A 13,416-nucleotide genomic window follows, 5' to 3' on the forward strand; every position below is an offset into this window, starting at 1 on the left:
AGTCAATAGTCAAATTACAAGAGAGGTTATTACCAAAAATAAATAAATGTACATGTGAAATGCTAATTAACTTGTAGTATAGTATTTTGTGATAGTTATTATTTTGAAATAGATTATTTGAAAAGTGTAAATTTTGTACATGTATATTCTTTTAGTTACACAGAGTGGATTTTATCATTGAGTTTCATACTTTTCAGATGTTCATTATTAGCTGGTTCTTGCTACACTTAGGAAAAAAATACTTCCATGTATAGTCCTCAAACGTGCATGACATGTATCTTTATCATGTTACAATTTCATTCAGTCCATATTCCTTTCTTTCTCTCTACTTTCAAATTATCCCCTCCAAAGTTTTAGGTTTAGACAGCAGAAATTCAGCATATTGGTATTTTGTAGCAGATTTTGTTCCTTGACAAATTCTGGAAAAGCAAGTTGTCCTGCAGGTTTATTATACTGTATTACTCATAATGGCTACAATAAACGGGACATACCGTAATCAGCTATCAATAAATGAGTTTCTGTTTTCATTTTCTGAGATGTTCTCCATTTTCATTGAAATTTTTTGTTGAAAATTGCACTTGATCTGCAAGACAGTACAAGTACTACAGCAATTTCCACCCGCCTGGAGCCAATTTCTACTCCTGTTCATAAGAGGATATTGAAAAAGTTTTGTCAAGCCTTAAATATGTTGTAAATTCACTAATTGTTCTCCCAGTTTCTTTCGGAAATCCTTACTTTTGCCAGTTATTGAAGTAAATGAGCACTTAAAACTTGAGATTCTCCTTTGTTGGTAATTTCCTTCATCTTATTGTTGTCTTAATAACTTCTACCATGTCACACTCTTATACTTGCAACTTTTGTGATTTCTACTGATGTCCTTTTCTGTCTTCCATACTTCTATTCATTTTTAGTGTAGTGATAAATATTGACTTGTGCTCATGCTTGTTATTATTTTGCTGTATGTGATTATGAAATCAAATATAATTATGCTGATTTATATTAAAAATATGTATGCAAATGTTGTTGTTTATTTTTATTGGTCAAAATGTTACTGAACTTCGATTTGTTTAATTGACTGCTTCATTGCCTGCACACAACTCTACAAACTTGCATAGTCTATTATTTTTTTCTAGAAGCATATATCTCAAAAAATACTACATAAAGATATTGACCTTCATAATAGGATGATAATAATGCCAGAACCAAGGTCAGTGTCACACATGGAAGGTTGAATAGGTTTATTTCATATCTGTTCCCTATCTTCTAGACTGCTAAAACATTAATTATTTACCTTATGATAAATACAGGGCTCTTTGACAGACTATCCTGTATCAAAGCAGAGTATTGGCTGGGCCGTAGACCAAACAGTTGGAAGGCCCGCAAGTCCGTAATCAAACGAGGTCCATTCAGTTGTTTTTCTGAAGGCATGTAAGTATGAAGGTCTGCCAACTAGTATGCATTTATATATCGGATCCACCCAGTTGTATGAAGGCACACTAACATTAAAATTCAAATGATTATGGTCAGAAAGAGAGTGGTTATTCGCTTTTTGGATATAGTTTGTTCATTTTTCGATTTAGGGTTTTCGAACTATTTGGCATTTGGACAAACTGTCTGGCTGTAACCGTGTCCTGGGCTATTATTTTCTTTCAGTGAGAGTTGCTGATTATGTTAGTCGCAGCATCAGCTTTAGCTGATATGAGGATGCGTTTTAGTAAATCCAGTCGGACTAAACATTAAAACAAGTTATTGCTTTTTAATTAGAAACTGCAATTTTTGGCTATCCAGTGCCATAGCTAATTGATATTTTGTACAAGCGTTTCTGCTCACCTGCAAATATTTCACAACAGATGTGTTCTCTCTTGCCTCGTTTACTCGTGATTGTGTTTGATACAAGAGGCATATATGGGCCTAAGTTGCTCGCTGAGGCGGACCTTTACATCCAACCATTGTTTCTGAACAAATTTGGTGAACATTCATTAAACAGTTCACGAGGGTTTTATATTTGTAACTCCAGTGGCCCCAGAATACAGTCAAATGGAAGCTTTTAAAGACCATGAACATCTCTTCAATGGTGTCGCAAGGTGTTTCTGTTTTAGCTCTGGCAACCCTAAAGTACAATCCAATGTAACTGTGATAGGCACACTGTTTCATAACGAGAATTATTTCATGTAGCACGACAGTAATAAAGGCTATGATTTAGCAAAACATTTTGAATAATGGTTCTGGCATTACAGCTCAGTACATGTCCAAAATACAGACTGGATGAAATACCTACCAGTAGAGCGCAGATCTGGATTTTCATTATAAGAGACAAACACTTCAGAGTATATCGAGGGCTTGGCGCAAAACTATTGTATCTTGTTCTTTATTTATATGCACTTACAACCGCACCGCATGGAGTATTTCACAAAAAAACACACCGTGGAGTATTTGTGTGAACCGCGTGCTCAGATGCTCGGACGTTTGGTTTCTGGCCTTGTTCATGATATATATATATCCATTGGAATCACTACATATTCTTCATTTTGGAGGAAAACATGCGTTTTATCAATGTTTTTTTTTTCATTACAGGTTCATAGTTCGTGCCAGGTGTTTTTAGTTGATAACTGCTGTTACAATTTAACGTATTGTAACCAGACTTTGTGTATAGCAAGTTTATATTGAGACCTAGCCTTTGTATTGTATTCGGGGTCAAGTTTCTGTTACTTTGTACATAGCTTACGAGGACTTTATTTAAGGCTTCTGTGGACAGAGTCAGAGTCACTAAAAGTAAGAAGAATAAAAACATAAAAAACAGTTTCAGGCCAGTAATTTAAGTTTGGAATGACTTACAAGTGCTATTTATAAGTACTGCCATCCTCAAATATAATAGAAAGACAATTTTCGCTTTCACTGTCAAACATTTTTATCCATCTAGATTTACAGACAAGTAAAAATAACGACATAATTCAACATTCATCTGAAAAAAAATCAAGAGACAAAACATCGCCTGGATAGTGAAGACGTTCTAAAATCTGGAGCGCTTTTGAAACAAAGGCGTTTCTGACTTACCCGTTGGAAACAGATGTGACTTGAATAATTCCCGCGCTATTTCTTTTGGCGGAGGTACAGTAATCGCTGACTGTGTTCGGGTACATTTCCTGGACCCGCCCGCTTAGCTCAATAGGGAGAGCGCCGATCTACGGATCACTGGGTAGTGAGTTCGATCCTCTGGCGGGCCGTATGTTCTCCGTGGCGATTAGATAAAATACATTGTGTCTGAAATCATTCGTCCTCCACCTCTGCGGGGAAGTTGGCAGTTACTTGCGGAGAACAGGTTTGTAGTGGTACAGAATCCAGGAACAATGGTTAAGTTAACTGCCCGCCGTTACATAGCTGAACTACTATTGAAAAACGGTGTCAGTAAACTCAACACAAACACAAACTAAAGCTATGTTACCCCTAATCTGATTTTTTACCATGATTACATGTGATAACATTGCTGAATGCAGTGCACAGAATCTGCCGTCCTTTCCCGGTCAAGGTCAGAGTCAGGAGTGGTCAAAAGAGTCTAATAAGATAGCACCCTTTTAGGACAACCCACTATTCTGATATAATTTTAACCTGGCGCACGTACACCTATACATTGCACAGAATCCGTCATCGTAGCTTCAAGGTCAAGGTTCAGAAGGACTTTCTTGTCCTGATTTACGAAGTATTTTTTCTAGTTTAGCGTAAAACTGTATTCTTGCACAAAAACTACTTTCTTCACTGGATTCGGGCATTATTTATGGGAAAAATCGTGTATTAACAAGGCAATACACGTACTGTTAAATACATGACTTTTTTTTTTCAAATGCTGTGTCAGGGCTGGATATTTATTCTTGCGTCGCTGTTCACTCACTTTCTAATTGGGCGCTAGGAAAAAGTTCGTTGATAGCCTTGGATGTATTGAGTCGCATGCAACTTACGCGATATCAGATCAACAATTTTCGAAGGATCAATCGGTATGTCTATATTCAATATCTCACGGAATTCATAAAAATCATGGAGGCATTTCAACACATTTAAAAAAAAAGCTCAGATGTATTTTTCTTGATATTGTGTTCCTCATTCACGAATCTATAAGTGATATGCAAAAAGAATATGCCATGTTTGCAATAACGAGAAATAAAAATCATGGTTTAAAAACCTTGAATACATGCTTTTGGTAGTGATGTTATGTGTGCTCCTCCGGTTATGGATATTTAAAACATGTTGACCGTTACCAAGAACAACAGAACGGTAATTACAAATTGTACCGGAATCGTAACGTCATTACCATTTAGTCTTTATGTAAGGATAGCAACAATACATGTTTGTTTTGTGTATTAAAGCCTGTAGAACCCCGCGGGATATGTTGGCGACCTCGATCTTAGGTCGTGGTCACCAAGAATCCCGCGGGTTTAGTCAGACTAATACACAAAAACGTTTATTATTCCTATATAAAAATGAAATACCTTTGTCGTTGCACTCTGTTCATAACGTTACGCTACAGGTAATGAAGCTAAGTCGGTACTCTGTATTGTTAACCTTTTTAAAATACGTCATGGCGTCATTTCTGATAACGGACGTATTCCCGTTCTTCATTTTAATTACATGTATATTTAAACTGGCCGAAAAGGTGGCACCTTTACAAGAATTATACATTGAAACATGTTTTGGTTCAGTCGAGCCCTCTGAGTTCTGATATTCTAGGTGTATGCTTTTACAAGAAGTATTATTTCAAGTTTTGTCAAGAGACAACTTTCATATACATTCATAGTAAAAACCTTTAATATAATGTTTATAAGTAGATTGACATCTTTTGATATTTGATTTTCTACAATGTCGTGAAATGTCCAAAGTTTAGCGCGGAGGTATTTACATTGTTCGTGTTCTAAATAATTCTCAATTCAATAAGCTAGACAATTTTCGTTTATATATTTTCACAGGGCATGAAAATTTAGAGTAGACGAAGTGAGCATATGTCCACCATCATGTGATCATGATACAACAATAGCATATCGGATTGATCTATATATATGTATCATTCAAATCGCTATAATACAACTTGGGAATTTTCAATTTTGGGCGCACCAAGAACACCTACCCGAAAAGTCAATTTTCCGTTTTATATATTGAGTAATCATTTAGTAATTTTTAATGCAATCTAACCATGTATATTATCCTTTAATTCTCTGAAATTCAGTAATTTTCGGCGAAATTGACATTTGATGCCACTTCTGACGTAACCGGAGAAACTTCTTCCAATTGTTTTATATTGAAATCCTTAGACCATTTATGTAATCAGTAGAAACGATTATTTTTGCTGAAGACATTTTTACAATTAAAAAATTTAGAATAGTTTCCTTCGAGTCATTGCTATGGATAGGACAGATTAAATTTTATTTATGAATACACACACATCAAAGCAACTCAGCAAAGTTCTGAAATGCGTGTTTTTTTTATGTTTTAAATAATAAAATATGTTAAGCAAAAGCCAATGTATTATGTCTGTGAAGTAGTTAATACTTAACCCTGATGTACTGCAAGGTATTTGGTTACAAAATTTTAATATGTTTTTCTTTTTGTAAAGGGCTTGCCGAAATATGAAATTTCTCCTGATTCAAAAGTTGATTAATTAGCGATCTTGTTTAAGTAATTTACAGTCACCCCCTCTGTCCCTTGAACAATAAGTTACATCGATTATTATATGATTTGATATGAATCTTTTGTGATATATTATCAATATTATTTCATTATTGATGTAAAATAACAAACACTGGAGTCCAAGGCAAATTTATCTTATTTCCGTGTGCCTTAAGACGGTATATATCAGAAGATGATCTCGCATGATAAAGATGTTATAATAACTTATCTTGCAACGGAACTGAAATCAGCAATCGAACTGCGATTGTTTCTAGATAAATCACACGTCACAATTCAATTGTAAAGTCATTATAAACATCACAGAATTATTAAAACAGTTAAATAGTGCCGTTTTCGTCATCAAAAATATCCCTCGGGTATGAACATGTTTTTTTCCTCCTGCATTTTCGCGTGTCCAGTCGGAAAACCTCGGCGACTATCCAAGGCGGCGCATCTACCCGTAGGCGGGTTCGACAGATTACGGAGATATTTTGATTTGGCGAGACAGGACAAATAGATACCCGTCCACCAATGAAAAATGAGAAGTTATTTGTCAAATTATCTTTTTAATACCCAAGTATTTAAAGATGCTTTCAATTAAAGTCATATCACCCCTTAAACAGATTTTTCAAATAGTAAATTTATCTTAATTTCACAGGTACTGTGACAGAATCTAGATAAGGAGAGACGTGTATTAGTGGGTTTATAAGTTCGATGAGTTTTTTCACTGGATATGTTAATGGATAATAAACAGTGTAAAAATATTTTGAAATAAGACAATTAAGGATATATTCCGTATCTTCCAGTACCTGGCAGTTGATATTCTGCTGCAGAATTTTTTTACAACTAGAAATGTCTTTCAGAGGATCACCTGTAACCATGCATCGCCCAGTAACGACGCAGGTATATACAAATAATCTACTAATGGGACGCTTTTCTATTGATGCTTGTCACTTTCTAACATCTTTTATGATAGCTTCAGTCAGTGTCAAACAGAAAAAACAACAACAAATTTTAGCGTTTGATCAACAATGAACCTTTCTGCATCAGAATAATCTTTAATTCGACATTAACATAAAAAAAATTTACTGCAAGTATAAACGTTCTTGTATTTTGACGCATACATTTGCCTTTTAGGGCCCAATCGTTATACTGAATCTGTTTTTTTCTTAGCTATTTTGTTTTTGTTCGGTCCTTTGAATTCAAAACTCGTACATGCTAGTCAGTAATGGTATCAAATATCATTTACCTACTTAACATCAATGTGGATAACCATACACACCTTGGGACATTTTTGCGGTCACTTTTTGTTGTAAATATGTACTTCATAATATGATAGAAATTGGGCATATACATGGTTTTAACAATTCAAAAATTCGATGTTTTATGAAGTAAAATTTTAATTATATAATCATTCATTTATTATGTCTAAAGGTGTACGCAGGATTTACATAAGAATATGACTCCAGTTGTCGAAAGTTTTAAGAATTAGTGTCTATATATGTAAAATAACTTGCTTTAATTTCCTTGATGTCTAATCTAATGAAATTAAATGCCATATGAAGCCTGGAAATCTTTATAACAGTTACATAAACACTTTTTTTGAAATACCACATGAATAAGCCTTTTCCCTATTTTGTGAAAGATGTCCTATGGAAGATGAAAATTTAATTTGTGGATGTTTTGTTACACAAAATGTCTAAACCTGTTGTAGTTCGGAAAATATTATGTCTGGCGTCAACTTAAAGTACTATGAAACATGTTCAGTATAAACAAATGTTTGAAAAATTCTTAGGATATATTTTAGAATAAATCTAATAAAATTAAGACCGTTTTTTATTATGTCTTTTCGTATATTGGATAAACATTAATTTTGTGTAAACTTCTTGTAACATTTTTTTTCTCCAATTTAATATACAACTTAGTTTGTCATATTTTTGATAAAATCTTATAAAAATTATTGAAACTTGACAGGAATACTGAAATAATATGAATGATTTTAGGTGTTATTAACTTGGTTTAAACAGTATCTATTGATATAGTTACAATTGTTACAGTTTTACAAATATACAAATATAGAGGACTGAGTAGGAAATTATAAGCTTTTTTAAAATTTCTAATGTAATTTCAACGGTAACAAAATAATTAATCCATCTTGCAGTTTCTTCGTTTATCTATATGGTATTTGACATAAGTTTGTCAACTGTAATTTTAAGATAGGTTGACAAAAAGATTTTATTTTTGGATAAGAAAATTGAAATGTCTATATAAACTAAAATCTAAACTGTAAAATCTTTATTATATGAGCCGCGCCATGAGAAAACAAACATAGTGCATTTGCGACCAGCATGGATCCAGACCAGCCTGCGCATCCTCGCAGTCTGGTCAGGATCCATGCTGTTCGCTTTCAAAGCCTATTGCAATTAGAGAAACCGTTAGCGAACAGCATGGATTCTGACCAGACCGCGCGGATGCGCAGGATGGTCTGGATCCATGCTGGTCGCAAACGCACTATGTTGGTTTTCTCTTGGCGCGGCTCATATAATGATATCTTAGAAGATAGGATAGGAAAGAAGGAAGCAAAATAGTGTTATTAATTTATGATATGGCGGTAGTATTCTATACGATAAAAAGGCTTTATTTAAAATTTATTTTATTTACAATATACATCATATTTCAAATTAAGAATTTGAAGCCTAAACATGAATAGATCACAAGAGGAATGTCCCTTTTATGAACGTTTACAAATTCACCGAGTTGTCTTTGATGTTTCTATCATCGCGCAGAGATAGGGGATAGTGGTGGGGAGGAGGGCAGAACGGATTCTACTGCAAACTTGGTACATAAAACTATCGCCTAGGTCAAATGTACTGAAAGAAGTATAAGTATTTGAACAAAATATAAATAACAACAGAAACAAACGCATTTTACAGCAGTCAACATTAATATGAAAATAAATAAGTAGTTAAATGACATAATTTATTTACTTATTCACAAAACTAAATTATAAGTATGTTCATTTTGAAGCATCCTCAAAACATATTGAAACCTTCTGGAAAAGACAAAATGCTGGTATAAGCTAATTTTCCTTGTACTGCATACTAAAGTTCATTAAACCACAGGGAAAATATAAATGGTCTATATTTTAAAATTGTGTGCTGTATACTTAATATTATAGGAAACTGAATTAAATTTTAATTACATCCTTTGAAATTATTTGTTGTCGGCATTTAAGCCTACTGTTTGAAACTAAGATCATTCAAACATAAAAAGCACGACTCTCGCGTTTCACGTTACCCGTCTTTTTTCTTACCCCGATTCTATCAATTTTTGTTGTTTATATTTTGATACATTTACCAACATTACTGGTTCCTACAGCTTTTTGGTAGACCCGCGTGCTAGTTTTTTTCTCCTTTTTTCTGGATTTGCCGTTACGTTCAAGAGCTTCATTTTCTGTCAACAGAAATGTTTCAATAATTATATTTCATTTTTAGACAACATCAACTTTAAATATCAGAACATCAACACCAAAAGTCGTTTATCCCTCTGTCGGGCGTCAGATGACATCACAGAGATGTTGCGATACCGGACGTCCGGTGATGATGGATCCCGTCACCGGTGCAGCCATATGTTCATGTCAGCTGAAATCTGGGGTGCCAACTTACCTGTCCAGAGTTCCAAGTTTACCGGAAACAGTTTACGGCGCAGCTGCCGGGCATCAGTATCCCCCAAATGTTGTCATGGGGAACGAAGCGACGTCTGCATTTTATCAAATGGTGAGTTTTTTGAGCAGGGACGGTTTTTATAGAAAAAGTGAAAAATATGTATACTATGGAAGGCCGGTGCGTCATGATAATTGCTAAATTTAAAGAAGCATTTGTCATTTAGCAATAAGCATTAGCTTTATGACATATAGCATTTCGCATTTAGCATAGAGTATATGACATAAAGCATTTGTTATGACATTTAGCATTAAGTAACTGGCATTTAGCATTAAGCAATTAGCATTAAATATTTCGTATTTGGCATTTGGCAATTAGCATGGCGCACCGACCTTTTCAAAATGTTCCAAGTTTTAAATTATAAAATTCCACACATTTACAAAAATTAATAATGTTAAAAAATACACTGGGGTGTATGGTAGCGCGGTACTTACTGATTGGAAGACAATTCAAAATGTAAAAGTAGAGCATTCTTTATAGATGATGCCTTGATTTTATCAAGAAATTCAAAGCTTTCCCCCCCAAAAAAAATCATAAAAATTGAATTACAATGTACCTCCTCTTTCCAAATGATGTATGCTTACCTAAATGACATCATAGCAGATAAAGGTAGTTTTTAATAGTGTTCTAAATCTCTGTTACATATCTTCCGACGGAAATTCGTAAGGACAACAGAATTAAGAAGTTGATTGTCATTTAGCACTAAAGATGCAAAACTAAAACAGACTATACCCACTCTGTCAAACGTCAGCTTTTAAAAAAAGGAAAGAAAAATATAAAACAACACAAACACCAAAAAAAAAAATAATAATAACAACAACATACAAATGTGAAATATCTCAGTTACTGATAATTGGGTAGACTATATAGCTATACATTGTTGTCCCAGAAGTCATAGCAATTGTTCCAAACCATACATACCTAAATTTGCTACAGGAGCTGACCGGTATAAATAAAGACTTATCTTCGACTAAGGAATTATGAATATTCATTTCTTTACGTTGTTTTTAAAGAGACGAATGAGACCGCTTCTAAATATCACTGATAAAGAGAGGGACAAGCCTTAACCTGGAATCTGATCCAAGATTTATTCACATGGAAGTAACATTTGTAAATCATGGCAATTATATGGATAAAACGGCACATGTTAACGTGTTATTTTATAGTATATTATGGCCGTTTTATTAGATTATGACGGTTTAAGTAGTAATATATGAAAAACCATTTGAGACGGAAAACACAAAAATAGTAAATATATTGCAGCCAAAAGAGGTGAGGTCTCACTTGAGTGCAGAATATTTTCGGTCTTTCAAGACGTTTCATTTTATCCGTACTTTATATTCTACTCTATCGAGGTACATTCACCCCTGTGTTACATAAATGAGCCGTGCCATGAGAAAACCAACATAGTGGGTTTGCGACCAGCATGGATCCAGACCAGCCTGCGCATCCGCGCAGTCTGGTCAGGATCCATGCTGTTCGCTTTCAAAGCCTATTACTATTAGAGAAACTGTTAGCGAACAGCATGGATCCTGACCAGACTGCGCGGATGCGCAGGCTGGTCTGGATCCATGCTGGTCGCAAACCCACTATGTTGGTTTTCTCATGACACGGCTCAAATATTCTGTTTTATACAGTAAGATGTATGTCGTATTATTTCTGTCTAATCAGCTGCAAAACTTTTTTCAGGCGCATGGTTTGAAGACAGAGCGATCAACAGAAAGTCTGAAATCGGCGCCACCTGGTGCCAGTTCACCGTACTACTTGGAACATCTTATGGCCGCCCATCCTTACAACGCCTTGTAAGTTGTCTGTTTTTGTTTCTTTGACTGACAGACATAAAATAGTTAATGCCAGCTTCAAGCGGAAGCTTTATACTAGAATATGGTAGAAGTTACAATGAAAGGTCTATATTTAACATATCGAAAGGTTTCGAGTTTTACAAGGCGGCGTCATCATACTTTGTTCGTAAAGGGACATCTATGCATACAGGAGTAAACGTACAGTCTCTAAAAGGATTTTTTGTCATTTATTATGTGCGCCTTGTCCGGTCAAGTAAATAACACATGAAAATACATAATTTGAAATAGTTTAGAAAAAATGTTTCGTGTAATAATGATTCTTCTCTTGAAATTTAAATTGTACATTCAGACAAAATACAATGGAAATTTATTTTTTCCACAATATTTTTAACAGCTATTCTGGTTTCGACATCAACAGTGCAAGAAGAAAGAACGCTACAAGGGAGACAACTAGTGCTTTAAAAGCTTGGTTGTATGAACACAGGAAAAATCCTTACCCTACGAAAGGCGAGAAAATTATGTTAGCCATTATTACAAGAATGACCTTGACACAAGTGTCTACGTGGTTTGCAAATGCCAGAAGGAGGTTGAAGAAGGAATCCAAGATGGACGACAAAGACATTGACCTTAGTGACCTCGACGTCGATGGTAAGTTGTTTGCACTTTCTGTCAAAAAGTACACTAATCTGTTTGAAGTCATTAACCCCTTTACAAAAAATAATGAAAGTACATATTTGGAAATGTAAAAAAAACTTACGGATAAATATTAACCGACAAAATTCGCATGAATAAAGGTATAGGTGTGTGGCCCATGCACAACCTTTCGAAACCATTATTGCGTTATTAATTGATATCGAACTTTGATCAAAATAATTATCTAGAGGATTTCTTATATGCGGTTCTTCAAATTAATCCTTTACGAAGCAACTTGATGCTTGAAAACGTTAATGGTTACGGCATAATTGAAGTGATAATGTTAAAGAAATGCGTATAACAGCAAGGCTTTTCAAAACCGTCAATTTAGGTAGCAAAAGCACGCTCATTTCAAGATATGACGTGTTTATCTTTTTTTTAAAGAAAGAGTTCTTTTGATTATAAATTGTGCTTTTAACACGAACGTGATAACTTTAAGATATTTTATGAATATCTCAAGGAAGTATAATATTTATGTTGCCAAAGGTTGCCTGCCTTTGAAACGTTAATTTATGTTATATATTGGTTGCTTGATTGTTTTTTTTAATTAATTCGTTGCTTTCCTGCAGATAAATCAGAGACTCAGCGAGATGTGACACAGCTATCTGTTAGCGAAGATGATGACGCCCTAAACCTTACCACCGACTTATCAGACATTTCTGACGCGGAGGAATCTACTACAAATAGCTTACCTCCAAAGAATTGCATGCAAAGATTGTTAACACCTGATCAAAGATTTGGACAAGACTTTGAAAAATATTCAAATGAAAATAAAACAACTGTTAACAGTGTTGAAAATTCAGGTGAGGAGAGTTCATGTGGAACGAAAAGTAGCAACACTACTTCCGGTTTAGCAGAAGAAACGTTAAGTAGTCCGTCACGTGACATTAAGCCTTCCGGACAATTATTACCACAAGTCAAGCCTAAAATATGGTCTATTTCAGAAATAATTAGTCCCAAAAATGAAATGTGCAAAACACCAGTTTGATTCAAATTAATACACACCCAATGGAATCATTTTACCTTGAAAAAAAAAAAAACAAACATGCACATTTTGCTTCAGTTGTACTTTCAGCATGCATATTTAGTTATTAACTGGCAAAGTATGAGCAAAGTGGTTATACAATAATTGTACGATTTTGAATGTGAATTACCTCCGTATATAACGCAGAGATGCATCTGTAAGTCTTCCAAGAAAACTAACAAAATATTTTTTACATATCTTATATTTTTGTAGACATTGTTAGTTATATCATTTGTGACTGTTAATTAGCCTGTATCTGACATTCCAATAAACAAATATAAACGATGAAATTCTATTTGTCTGTTATGCTATTTCAATATTTTCGTTGTAAATTTGCAGCTGTTAGACACTTATATACAGCGAAAACCCCGCCTATTCTGTCCTAGCCAACATCCCAAAAGAAAGAGACAATTGGAGGTATAGCATTGCTTTATTGGCCCATTAGTAAAGCAAGTTGTTATGCAATTAACCAGAACAGTTCTCTGTTAGTAAACAAGTATTTTTTAACGTAAAAATAACGAAG

General features: G+C 34.4%; 1 protein-coding gene across 1 annotated transcript; it reads left to right on the forward strand.

Annotated features, from left to right (window-relative positions):
* The first annotated feature begins 6,248 nt into the window (after window positions 1-6,248).
* On the forward strand, window positions 6,249-12,913 carry LOC123549624 (homeobox protein araucan-like). Its single transcript, XM_045337853.2, has 5 exons — window positions 6,249-6,555; window positions 9,147-9,428; window positions 11,064-11,176; window positions 11,571-11,824; window positions 12,439-12,913. The coding sequence occupies exons 1-5, from the start codon at window positions 6,505-6,507 to the stop codon at window positions 12,855-12,857; spliced, it is 1,119 nt and encodes a 372-aa protein (XP_045193788.2). The 5' UTR covers window positions 6,249-6,504; the 3' UTR covers window positions 12,858-12,913.
* The last annotated feature ends 503 nt before the right edge of the window (window positions 12,914-13,416 follow it).

Source organism: Mercenaria mercenaria, chromosome 6 (assembly GCF_021730395.1).
Source record: "Mercenaria mercenaria strain notata chromosome 6, MADL_Memer_1, whole genome shotgun sequence".
NCBI lineage: Eukaryota > Metazoa > Mollusca > Bivalvia > Venerida > Veneridae > Mercenaria > Mercenaria mercenaria.

Coding starts and splice junctions, on each gene's coding strand:
- LOC123549624 (XM_045337853.2), top strand. CDS start 6,505: ATGTCTTTCAGAGGATCACCTGTAACCATGCATCGCCCAGTAACGACG. Junction 9,429..11,063: donor CGTCTGCATTTTATCAAATG/GTGAGTTTTTTG, acceptor AACTTTTTTCAG/GCGCATGGTTTGAAGACAGA. Junction 11,825..12,438: donor TAGTGACCTCGACGTCGATG/GTAAGTTGTTTG, acceptor GCTTTCCTGCAG/ATAAATCAGAGACTCAGCGA.